Source organism: Myotis davidii, unplaced genomic scaffold (assembly GCF_000327345.1).
Source record: "Myotis davidii unplaced genomic scaffold, ASM32734v1 scaffold944, whole genome shotgun sequence".
Lineage (NCBI taxonomy): Eukaryota > Metazoa > Chordata > Mammalia > Chiroptera > Vespertilionidae > Myotis > Myotis davidii.
The window spans coordinates 884,747-898,340 of record NW_006296283.1 but is presented as its reverse complement, the minus strand read 5'-3'; the positions used below and the strand labels follow the sequence as shown (position 1 = coordinate 898,340).

At 38.5% G+C, this 13,594-nt stretch overlaps 1 protein-coding gene across 6 annotated transcripts in view; it reads left to right on the top strand.

Annotated features, from left to right (window-relative positions):
- The first annotated feature begins 6 nt into the window (after nt 1–6).
- Nucleotides 7–13,594, top strand: part of WNK1 (WNK lysine deficient protein kinase 1) — a 144,641-nt gene continuing 131,053 nt past the window's right edge. For all 6 annotated transcript variants that reach the window (XM_006771303.2, XM_006771301.2, XM_006771299.2 and 3 more), the window contains exon 1: nt 7–1,009. In XM_006771303.2, the coding sequence (XP_006771366.1) occupies nt 248–1,009 (762 nt within the window). In that variant the 5' untranslated portion in view covers nt 7–247. The remainder of the gene's footprint in view (nt 1,010–13,594) is intronic.

Below are 13,594 nucleotides of genomic sequence, written 5' to 3'. Positions count from 1 at the left end.
CGATAGCCCGCCGGCGAGCCCGCCTTGTGAGCCGAAGCAGCAGTCGCAGCAGGGCCCCGTGTCCCGCCTCGTCTTCGGGGCGACTTGTCAGTGCTAAGTGAGGAGTCGTCCGGTTTGATCCTAACCCGTCGGGAGCCGGAGCCGTCGTAGCGGTACCTGCCAACCTGCACCGCTCCTCCGGGTCGGCCCCTCACCCTCTCTTCATTCACAAATTCGGCCCGGCTCGCCTCGCTCCAGCGGACCGACCATGTCCGGAGGCGCCGCGGAGAAGCAGGGCGGCACTCCGAGCTCCCTGTTCCTCTCGCCGCCGGCGCCTACCCCCAAGAATGGCTCTAGCTCAGATTCCTCTGTTGGGGAGAAACTGGGCGCGGCGGGGACAGACTCTGGGACTGGCAGGACTGAGGAGTACCGGCGTCGCCGCCACACTATGGACAAGGACAGCCGTGGGGCGGCCGCGACTACCACCACCACCGAGCACCGCTTCTTCCGCCGCAGCGTCATCTGCGACTCCAACGCCACGGCGTTGGAATTGCCCGGCCTCCCGCTTTCTCTCCCTCAGCCCACCGTCGCCGCAGTGGTTCCACAGAGTACTCCTTCGGAGCCCCATCGCGAGGAGACCTTGACCGCGACCGTCGCTGCCCAGGTAGCCCAGCAGCCTCCCGCCGCAGTTGCTGCCCCGAGAGAACCCGCTGCCCCGGGCCCTGCAGCCTCGACTGCCCCCAGCAGTATCAGCAAAGACCGCCAAATTTCCCAGCCCGACCATGTGGGGAGCAAAGAGGAGCCTCCATCAGCGAGAAGCGGCAGTGGCGGCAGCAGCGCCAAGGAATCCCAAGAGGAACGGAGCCAGCAACAGGATGATATCGAAGAGCTGGAGACCAAGGCCGTGGGAATGTCCAACGACGGCCGCTTTCTCAAGTTTGATATAGAAATTGGCAGAGGCTCCTTTAAGACGGTCTACAAAGGACTGGACACTGAAACCACTGTGGAGGTCGCCTGGTGTGAACTGCAGGTATAGTCCCGCCTACTTTATTATACGGTGGTTTGGGTCCCAAAAAGTGGTCGGTTAAGCCAGTTTATCTTGTCATTCTTTAACTGTTCCCTCAGACTGCGGGGGGAGGCCACCTTTTCAGAGATTGAAACTAGATTTTGGGGGATTATTGATAGCCAGTGAGATTTGCTGCTAGAGAAGGAGTTGTGAAAATCGTCGGTACAAACACATTGCCTACTTGTTGTTGTTATAGTATAGTGTCTGGCAGGAAACTTGGAAATAGTGGAGGACGTTTTTGAGTTAGGAAAGTGCTGTCTTCCTGCCTTGTATATTTCAGACTCATCAGAGACTCTGCAGTGATGATCTGCTGGTGTGTTACTGAGATCAGACTGTTCTTTTTTAATAAGAACGACCTTGTTCATGAATGACCTTCCTTTGGCTATATCTTTGTTGGCGGTTACACAGCCATTTAATAATAACCACTATAAAAAAGACTTTCTTCTGGCCAAATGCCTTGGGACTAGTAAGGTACAATAAGTATTCGATGTTGTACCACCTAATGGTGCTTAAGCCTTATGCTAGCTAGCAGTGATCTTACATTGTTAATTAAAACTAGTATGTCTTTAGCCCAGAAATTATACAATGAATAGTACTAGCCCATGCAAAATTATTGTTTTAGTTTTGTTATAAAAGATTTTTAAGCCAAGCTTTCCCAAAAGTTCATAGGAGTTACAATGCTTCCTTTTTAATCTCTCTGGGAGGTTTTCATGGTGTAAATAATGGTGTGTCATTTTGGTTGACAAGTATATTCTAGGTTTAAATACCTGGTTTTGGGTTACTTGTTGTTTGACCTGTATCAGCTTGATTTCCTCATCAGGAAATGAACGTAGGTTATTCTCAGAAGCAGACACTGAATGTAAAAGGCAGGGTTTTTTTTTGTTTTTTTTTTTTAATGAAGAATGCCATTATCTATATTCTTTTTTGCCAAGAAAAAGGACCAAGCTGAAATAGGATATGAAAGTAACTGAATGATCTAGGAATTTTGTTTTATCTATGTTAATAATACGTAATTCTTTGAATGTCACCTTCCAAATGACCAAGGCCATATCAAATGTGAAGGGAAAATTAACATGTGGAAGGAAATAAACTTAAAAACTGACAAGTTCTTTAGAACATAATATTGTAGGCTTTACAGTTAGTGATATAGAACTTCTAGGCATTGTGAAAAAACTACACTGTTTTATAGTGGTTTAGAGTTGGGAAGGTGACAGATCTTTAAAAAAATTTGTCAAACTATGATTTTATTCTTATTGTTCAGTCTTATTCAGAAACTTAAGTCTGCCTGGCTTTACTGCTTGGGGCAGTGGTTGAACTTCCACCTATGAACCAGGGGGGAGGGACGGAGAGAGAGAGAGTGAGATAGAGAGAAATATCCATTGGTTGCCTACCCCACACCCCCAAAGGTAGATCCAATCTCCAACTCCAGCTGGGGCATGTTCTATCAAAATATTCAGTTTAGTTAAGAAAAACCACACTAATTATTTCTGTAGATGTATTTTGTGCAGCTAAGGTTTAGCTTCTCAGAAACAGATGATCTTTTTTTTTTTAGATGGTATTGTGTTGAACACAAACATATAAACCAAACAGTGAGAGGTGAAACTAATTAGTGAATCAAATAATAATTAATGTGCACATTTTCTATATTAGTACATAAAAGTAAACAGATTGCCTAGGATAATGACAAGATCATCTTGATAACTAATAGTTTTGAGCTTAATAACCTGATATATTCATCTCTATGTGGATACTCTCCTTACTTGGACTGGTAGGTCATTGCGGATTAAGGTAAATTTGGAAATGCAACAGATTATTTCTTTTACATGCTGAAGAGTTCCAGGCATTCTCATATTTATACTAAAGGCCAGGTGCATGGATTCATGCATCAGTGGGGTCCTTCAGCCTGGCCTGCACACTCTTGCAATCCAGGACCCCTTGGGGGATGTCTGTCTGCTGGTTTCGGCCCAGCCGGATCCCGCAGGCCCTGGGATCGGGCTGAAACCAGCAGTCCGGCATCCCCTGAGGGATGTATTAGTGCGTGAAGCAGCAGGCAGTGGGGAGGAGCCCGAGCCAGGTGCTGTTCAGCTCCCACTCTCCCAATGCCAATGCTGGCATGTAGGGGGAGTGTCCACAGGGGAAGCTCATGCCGCCGCAGCTGCGCTCGCCAGTCACAAGCCCGGTGTCTGGCGCTGATTGGTCAGCTGAGCAGCTCTCCCGCAGTGGGAGCACACTGACTACCAGGGGGCAGCTCCTGCGTTGAGCATCGGCCCTCTGGTGGTCAGTGTGCATCATAACTACCGGTTGAATGGTCGAACAGCCACTTAGGCTTTTATATGTATAGATGCTCTTTAACTCTGCATTCATCCCTTCCACACAAACACTCAGCTATAGGTAGTAAAGAGTAGCTAAAGAATTCTAAATAAAGAAGTAAATTGGTTAGATTTCCATATTAATAGTTGTGGAGAATAAATTTAAAAAGTACAGAGGTGTGGGGTTTAGTTAGGGTCTGAATAAGAGACGTATTAGAGGAATGGCATCTTTAAATACTTAGGAGATAAAGTATGCAGGGTTTAGTGATTAATTCAATTTGGAGGAAAATGAAGAAGGGTAAGCGGGTGGGGCGAGATGATGGTGCTGTCAATTGAAGGAGGGAATGAGAAAGAAGAGTGGTTTTAGTTTTTTTGAGATGATGACTTTGAGGTCATTGTAGAAACCTCCAGGAAGAAGTTCAATTGTCGGTTGTATTACTGAACATCAAAAAATAGGTCTGAGGTAGAGATAGAGGATGATGGTCCCCAAATTTCTATATTAGTCATAACTGAAATAATGAAAGTAAATGAAATCATCTAGAGAGAGGAGATATACATATGTATAGTGAGAGAAAGAAGTAGAGGAAGAGACTAGGGCAAAATAGGAATAACTAATGGATAAGCAAAGGAAAAAAGAGCCCAGGGGTTAGACTAAATAGAACACTAGAAGAGTAGTAATATCAAGGGAATAAAATTTCAAGAAAAGAATATAGCAGAGAAGTCCCAGTTGCTTAGCAGTAATTGTTCAGAATGAATTTTTGAAGGAGTAGGATAAGAAGTATAGAGATTAGGCTATTGAAATTATATATTGCATTTGGTTATTAAGTCATTAACAATAAAATTTAGGATTATCTAAGTAAGGGAGATTAAGGAAGAAGCACGTAAGCAGATGTAAATCCCTGGTAATATTCTATATTTCTGAATTAGTTTGCAAGGGAGAAGTACAGAAATAGAATCTATAAGTAACTCGTGTGGCCATTTAAATTTAAATTAATTAAAATGAAATACAGTTTTAAAAATATGTATAGTTTTAAAACTCAGTCCTTTAGTTCCACCAGCCACATTTCAAGTGTTCAAAAGCCACATGTGGTTACTATATTAGATGGCGCAGTTGCGTACCATACTCACCCTGGCCAGGCATCAAACCTGCAACCTATATGCCCTGACCAGGAATCGAACCTGTAACCTTTTGTTGTAAGGGACAATGCTCTAACCAACTGAGCCACCTGGCCAGGTTGAGTTGTATGTGTTTTAAATAGCTTTATTGAGATATAATTCACACACCATAAAGAATATACAGTACTACTATTTTATAACTTAAGTTACAATTTAAAACATCTATACTCTGTCCTACATAATAAAAGCCTAATATGCTAAGTGTCTGGTCGTCCGGTTGGCCGTTCACCAATCAAAGTGTAATATGCTAATGATACGCTAAGGCTGCTCAACTGCACCAGTGGAGTCCCTTGGCCTGGCCTGCACCCTCTCGCAATTCGGGACCCTTCGTGGGGATGTCGGAGAGCTGGTTTTGGCCCGATCCCACTGGCCAAGCCGAAGGACCCCACTGGTGAACGAATTCGTGCACCAGGCTTCTAGTTAGTAATAAAGAAAAAAATAGCCTTTCCTTTTGTGGAAAATATGTACAAAGGATGTTATTACAAACTCACATATACATGCAGAGTTGACAAAGATTAACACTGTTACATTTGCTCCAAATATTTGGTGACCTCATAGTTTCAAAAGAGTGGAAAATTTGCGGTGGATTTAAGGAATAGCTGAGGAAGGTTAAGAAGTAGAGGTAGTAAGAGAAGGTAATTTATCATTTATTTACTTTTTAAATTTATCTTTATTGTAGGAATTACTACAGATGTTTTCTCCCCCCATTCCCTTTTTAATCCCCTCCACCCTGCTCCCACTCCCTCATCAGGACTTCACCTCACTATTGTCTATCCATGGGTTATGCATATATGCATATAAGTTCTTCTATTAATCTCTTACTGCCCCTGCTCCCCTTTCCCTCTGAAATAGGTCAGTCTGTTGCATGCTTCCATGTCTGTGGACCTATTTTATTTGTCAGCTTATTTTGTGCATTAGAATCTACATATAAGTGGGATCATGTGATACTTGCCTTTCTTTGACTGTCTTATTTCATTTAACATAATACTCTCCAGGTCCCTCCATGCTGTCTCAAAGGGTAAGAGATCCTTCTTTTTATAACTGCATAGTATTCCATTGTGTTAATGTACCACAGCTTTTTTTTTTTAATTGATTAAGGTATTACATATGTGTCCTTATCCCCCCATTCCCCCGTCCCACACCCCACTCATGCCCTCACCCCCCTGTTGTCTGTGGAACATAGGGGTGTGTATGTTCTTTCAAATTAGTGTTTCGGTTTTTTTCAGGATATATTCCCAGAAGTAGAATCTCTGGGTCATAAGGCAAGCCCATTTTTAATTTTTTTAAGAACATCCACACTGTCTTCCATAGTGGTTGCTCCAGTCTGCATTCCTATCAGCAGTATACTAGGATTCTCTTTTCTCCACATCCTTGCCAGCACTTGTTTGTTGATTTGTTGATGATAGACATTCTGGCAGGTGTGAGGTGATATCTCATTGTAGTTTTAATTTGCATCTCTGAGGATTAGTGACATTGAACATTTTTTCATGTCTCCTGACTATTTGTATGTCCTCTTTGGAGAAGTGTCTATTCAGGTCGTCTGCCCATTTTTTAATTGGGTTGTTTGTCTTCCTTTTGTTGACTTGTATGAGCACTTTATATATTTTGGAAATTAAGCCCTTATCAGATGTATCATTGGCAAATATGTTCCCCCATACAGTGAGTTCCCTTTTTATTTGATGCTGGTTTCTTTAGCTGTACAGAAGGTTTTTAGTTTGGTGTAGTCCCATTTGTTTATTTTTTCCTTTGTTTCTCTTGCCCTAGGGCCTAGGCGATGTATCTGTGAAAATTCTGTTATGTGAGATGTCTGATATTTTGCTGCCTACATTTCCTTCTAGGATTTTTTATGTTTTCACTACTTACATTTAAGTCTTTTATCCATTTTAAGTTTATTCTGTGTCTGGTGTAAGTTGGTGGTCTGGTTTAATTTTTACATGTATCTCTCCAATTTTCTCAACACCATTTATTGAAGAGACTTTATTCCATTGTATGCCCTTGCCTCAATTGTCAAAGGTAATTTCTTTAGACTAGTTTGAATGAATATAGAGCAAGAAAGATTGGGTGGGTAAGTAGAAGATGTTATCAAGAATAAGGTGGATAGGTGAGCAAGGAAAGATCTTTAAAAGTTGAAACATTGAAATGTAATATTTGGTTATTCTTTATGGATAGTTAAATTCAATCTAAACACTTTTATCAACTAGTTTACAGAATACTCAAGTACTGGGAGCAATGTGCTGATTTTTAAACAGTTTGCTTTTTTTATGTAATCTGGCATTCATGCTATATTTGCATATCAGTATAGTGATGTGTAAGTGGAGCAGCTCTCTGAAATTACCATCCTTGTTTGCCACTTGAGAAAACAGCCAGATTTCTTGTAATTCCAATCCAAGAAAGTTCTGAATTATACTATTTCTAGAATATAGTCAAAATGGACTTTTCTACAAAAGTAGATTTGACATGCTTGTGAGGGTACCGAGGGAGACTTTACTACTCATGGTTACTCATGCCACCAAAACTGGAAAAGAACAAGACAATTCTTTTAGAGCAGTTTTGGGTTTACAACAAAATTGAGGGAAGTACAGAGATTTCTTATGTACCTACTACCCACGCCCCCAACATGCTAGCTTCAACGTTCTCCATTATAAACATTACTCACCAGAACAATACTTTTTTGAACTATATTGACAGAACAGTACTAAATTGACAAATCGTAACCAAAAGTCTATAGTTTTCCTTCAAGTTCACTCTTAGTGTTGTACATTCTGTGGGTTTGGACAGACACATATATATCCATCATTAGAATATACAAAATATTTTCACTGCTCTTCATTCTTCTATCACCCTGACTGACCCCTGGCTACCACTAATCTTTGTTACATCTTTGTAGCCTTGCCTTTTCCTGAATAGTTGGAATCATACAGTACGTGTAGCCTTTTCAGATCGACTTCTTGTTGTGCCTAGTAAAGGCAGAAAATTAACCGGTGATTTTATATTTGAGTCATAATTATTGACTAGAATGTTTACAAAGACCAAGTCACAGAGGGTAGGTGTTCATTCAGAAGTGTTGAGGATAAAGGATTGGACTAAACGACCCTTTTATTACTACTATTTTGTGATGTGTTGAGAATTATGTGCATAGTTATATTCATCGCATGATTTACAGTGTTACTTTTAGTCACTGTTGTTATTGGATAAAATCAGTCAGTATCTGTGCCTTTCATTTGCATCTTTTTGTGTTTTCTTGTTTTGATGCATAAATATATTTAATTTAATTTGGCTTATTTTTCCTGAAGTTCCAGTGGGGGAATAATAGGCTTCTCTGCCCAAAGTAAAGGTGTCTACTGACTGCAGGGATTCTGGACAAGCGTGTTTGCATCCTGCTTGTCGATGACTGTGTTAGGGGCCGGTCAGAATTTCCCAGCAGTGAATTCATTTGCAGTTTTTAAATAGCTGAAGAGTTATATTTGTTTCTGCATGAAAGACAAGATTTTATCATGGAATTAGATGCTTGTGTTACTTTGGGCCAAATGTAGTCTACTAGAATTTTGATATAGAACTAGCCGTGGTCTATCACAGAACTATTATCCAGCTGTGTAATTTCTCAAGTATAATATTAATACTTGATTAGAAGAGAAATAGTGAAATCAATGCTTGCTATAAGTATGGTATTTCTTTTGAAATGACAAGTGGTAAATATTTAGTATCATAGTTACTGTAGTTTAGTTGTTCAATGAAACAAATATTAATATTACACGATCGCTATTTTTTAAAAAATAATTTATCACAGACTCAGGAAACTTTAGACTGTTTAGCTTCCAAAAACTGACAGTATTTTTCATCTGTCTTTGTGTCTGGTTCAGATACGGCAGAATTGTACTATTAAATGTAAGCTTTGAGTGGTACTTAATTTTGAGTTGTAGCCACAGGTAACTATGACTGAAACATAATTCAAAACTTTTGGCAGTTTGCCCTTGCTGGCTTGGCTCAGTGGATAGAGTGTCGGCCTGTGGACTGCTGGGTCCCGGGTTCGATTCCGGTCAAGGGCACATGCCTGGATTGCAGGCTCTATCCCCAGTAGGGGGTGTGCAGGAGGCAGCTAATCAATGATTCTCTCTCATTGATGTTTCTCTCTCACCCTTTCCCTTCCTCTCTGAAACCAATAAAAATATATTTTAAAAAACCCAAAAACTTTTGGCAATGGATATCTTGTTAATTGCTTTAGAAGGATTTTAAGCCTCGCTTCATATTTAGTGCTCTAACTAGAAATATGTAAGTAGCTGGCTCATGGTTTCCTAATGATTTAAATTAAGTTGGAATTATCTTTCAAATTAAGTGATTTCACATTAGGGTTAAATTTTGTTTATACTGTTTACTTGAACTGTGGGAAACCTGAAGGGGGGCGGTTACGGTATTTAATATTTAGATTTGATGCTTGAGTTTTTAAGAAATCTTATAAAGATGTTAAGATTTGTGTAGATGTGCTAGTGGTAAAATATTTTTTTAAAATTAGATATTACATATAACATAAACCTAGAAAAGTTAACATATCGTGACAGGTTATCATAATGAGTAATTTGTTATTAAAAAGTGAATTGTGGAAATTGTCAAAGGAAATACATTTTGTTGTAAGCAAAAATATTAAAAAAACATAAGATATTCAGGCATATGGAGAATAATTTTAATGTGTCAATGAAAATGAAAACTCACATTCTGTAAGTCTGGGTTTTGGACAACTAATAAATTCCTTATGTAAAAAATGATTTGTGGAAATTGAAAGGCAACAGTCATTGTGCTAACACTTGTGATTAGGGCTTGAGATTATGAATGACTTAATAAAATAATATGGGACAGGACATATCCACTTTTTAAAGAGATTAACATAACTAAGCTATGGGGAAACATGAAAGATTTTAAGAAAGAAAAACACTAGGTTTATATTTTTTAAACAATGGATAAAGTCATTCCCACACCTCCCCACCATACCCCTTAGTCCAGGAGGATAGCATTCTCTTCTTTAAAACAGCCACCCACTCTGTTTCTTTTAACAGTGATGATCATATTGTCACCCTTTCTTAAGAGTTGAATAATATGTTCAACTTATTTTCATAATATTTTAGAATAATTAGTGAGTGAACTTTGACAGCTCATATTTGGCATATGAGTGGTAGTTGCTTCCGATTTATAATTCTCAGTTGGGAAAATAGGTTATGTTGTGAATATAATTTACAAATATACTCATAACACATATATATTTATCTATAAATTTCCTTAGTCTTCTAAGAGAAAAATTCATATGTAATCTCATGAGTTGACTGAACTATGGAATAAAAATTTTGGGTTTTTTAATATCTCAACTACTATATTCTGGTTTGAGAAGTAAAGAATAACTAAGACATTTTCTCCTCTTTGAGTGTGACAGACACTACCTCAGTCAACCTCTATTTCCTCTTCTCTGAATTTGTTTGAAATTCCTATTTACTACACTGATTTGACTAGCCTCCATTAGTCTCAAAAGTCAGAAGAAATAACTTGCTATCTTCCATTTCTAATGTTAGTAATTTTAAAATCTGAAAATTTGTTAGTAATCATTAACAGAATTGTTTAAGGGTAAACAAAGTTGTATATAGAAATAATTTGAGGTACCTTTTTGGGTTCTTTGCCAGTAATGTTATGACTTTATTATGACTATAGGACAGGATGTAGAAATAAATCTTTGCTTTATTTATGAAGCAGTGATAATCTGCTCCCACCTGCAGTGTTTAATTTTTTTTTAGCTCTTTGTAGAGAGATCACCTTTGTTTAGTCTTCAGTTCTTACATGCTAGACTTCAATCCTTATATGCTTCAGTCCTTACGGACTCCTGTTGTTGTGAAGATTTATTTGTCTAGAGATGGGAATAAAGGATTTCAAATTTTTACTGTTTTTAAATGGGGCCTTTTAAAATATATATAATGTCTAAAATATATATAATGTCTAATACTGAGTAAGGCACACAGATTGTAAAAATATGGCCTCTTTTAGATTTTATAGTACTTTGGTTTTAAAATTTGGACAGAATATAGAAATGTAGGAAATTTTCGGTTATATTATGGCCCCAGCCATGCATTTTCAAAAGCAATGTGTTGCATTTCTAAAGCTAGTGCATTGCATGCACCACTGAGCATAATGGGAAAAGAAAAGTGCCATAAAAAGCTAAGTACCAAGTAACTAGCTAGAAAAGGCTTTTAATGGGAGAGCTGGTATGGTCATTAATCTAGTAGAGTAATACTTGAGGAAATGGTTCCTTGTGTTTAACTGCAATTTCTTTTAGTTATTAGAGACCAAAATAGGAAATTCAGAATTAGCACTTAAATGCTGATATAGGTTTATTTTTTTTAAAAGTGCCTTTTTGCAGCCCAATTTAGTACAAAGAAAATTAGAATGGGAGGCTTGGTTCTCATGCTAACTACAGAAGAATGACCTTGAGTAAGTATGCTGTCTTATTAGTAAAGTGAGTGGTAGAATTGTTTAAGGATCTTTTCAGCGTATTCTCTTGAACAATCGATAAGGAGGATTTTTACCTTGATTCAGTCTGATTTCCCCTAACACTCTTCCGGTTACTAAGTGTATAGTAGTTTTGCTCTAAATAGACTACTTTGCAGTGACTTTCAAACTTTTGATTAAGACCCATTCTAATCTAATAATTAAATTTTACATTATGACTTAGTACATGCACACATAAAAAGACAAAAGTTTCACAAAACTTATGTTTTCTGTCCTATTTTACTTAAAAATAAAGGCTGTTTACAGTCCACTCTGAAAAAAACCCCACTTCATTTAGTTTTTTTACTTAATTTGTTAAATCAAGTGGCAAGTTGATTAAATATTTGCCACAAAATGAAAATATAGTGGCTATATGAGTTTTAGCTCCTCCATTGTTAATAATAACACAAACTCTGAACAGTATTCATTCTTAGGAAGGGAACAAATGATGGTGACTTTATTTATTTTTTATTTTTTTATTTTTATTTTTTTTATCCACTTGTCTATTTTTTTTTCTTTTTATTTTTTATTATTTATTACAAAGGGTATTACATATGTGTCCATTTTTTCCCCCCGCCCAAGACAGTCCCCTAGCCTCCCCCATCCCCCAGTGACTCTCTATTATCTTCAAGGGAACAGAGGAAGGACAGGACAGAGGCTGATGGGACAGAGGAGGGAGGGGACAGATGCTGATGGGACAGACGAGGGGAGGGGGTAGAGGAGGGAGGGGACAGAGGCTGATGGGACAGAGGTGGGAGGGGACAGAGGCTGAGGGGACAGAGGAGGGAGGGGACAGAGGCTGTTTCCAAATCTTAGCTATGGTAAATTGTGCTACTATGAACATAGGGGTGCATATATTCTTTCTGATTGGTGTTTCTGGTTTCTTGGGATATATTCCTAGGAGTGGGATCACAGGGTCAAATGGGATTTCCATTTGTAGCTTTTTGAGGAAACTCCATACTGTCTTCCATAGTGGCTGCACCAGTCTGCAATCCCACCAGCAGTGCACAAGTGTTCCTTTTTCTCCACATCCTCTCCAGCACTTGTCGTTTGTTGATTTGTTGATGATAGCCAGTGGTGACTTTAAATAATAGCTTATTAGGCACATGTAAAGTTCTACAGTTGCTGGTTTATAAAGTAGATAATTTAGTGATTTGTTAGTTTTATTTCTACTTTCTATTGTTTAGTCCCTTATTTTTTTTATATATATTTTATTGATTTTTTACAGAGAGGAAGGGAGAGAGACAGAGAGCTAGAAACATCGATGAGAAAGAAACATCGATCAGCCGCCTCCTGCACACCTCCCCCTGGGGATGTGCCCGCAACCCAGGCACATGCCCTTGACCGGAACCGAACCTGGGACCCCTCACTCCGCAGGCCGACGCCCTATCCACCAAGCCAAACCGGTTTTGGCGAGTCCCTTATTAATAGATACAATACTGGCATTCACTGTATCAAACCAGTGGGACTAAAATTCTTTAGCACCTTTTTGGATTTGAGTTTTTTGAGTATTTTGTGGTTAATTTAAAAAAGTTTTCTGCTTTTGCGTTCTAACCATGAAGATATATTTTGTAAAAAACTTGCCAATCTTATAGTTCTGTCAGATTCCTTTATTCTTCTACTCCGTAACTTCCTTAGGGGATTTGTGTCTTTTTAAATCTAAGAAAGAATTAAAATAAAAATTTTGGGGAATGTTAATGTTTGTGTGACCTTGGACATCCCACTCACCTAAATCCTGAGCCTTATTCATCATCTGAAAATGGTAACTTGTGCACTTGACTGGATTATTTTAAATAACAAAGAAAAAATGCAGTATACTCATTTACTCAAATGATGTAAAATTTTATATAATTGTAAGTCATTATTATAGACTTGATTTTGGAAATCAACTTCTGAGCTTTTGTGCTTAAAATGACACTAAAAGTTCAAAACCTAATTGTCATTTGTTTAAGACTTTGAATCCTGAATTCTTTAAGAAAATAATAAAGGTGGTGACATAGCTGACTATTTAATCTAGCAAGTTTATAACAATGCCACCTGCTTGTTCTGTAGTACATTATCTCATTAAATTCTCTCAGTAACCCCATATATGATATGTGTCATCTCTATTTTTTAGATGAGGAAACCAAGGGAACTATTTGGTGGAATAGTGTTTCTAAAATTGGAGCTTTTAGTTGTGTATCATTGAATATGTCACTTTGGGATTCCCAAATCTGTGAAATTAATTAGAATTTAGAAATCGAATTAAAATCTGAGGAAAACATGATGGAAATAAAATTGTTATGACTTTATCTTAATGTCACTAATCAGAGAAATGCAAATTAAGACTATAATATTTTTATCTATGACAAATTAAGTATATCTATACTGATAATAGAGAAATATGCAAATTGTCTGGGACACGGTCACAGTAACAGTAACGAGCGAACAGCAGGTTGCGTGGGGTAACAAGGCCAGCAGGGGGTTAGTGAGGGATGACCAAACAATTGAATAGTAGGCTGCGTGGGGTGACCAGGCCGGCGGGGGGGGGCATTTGGGGGTG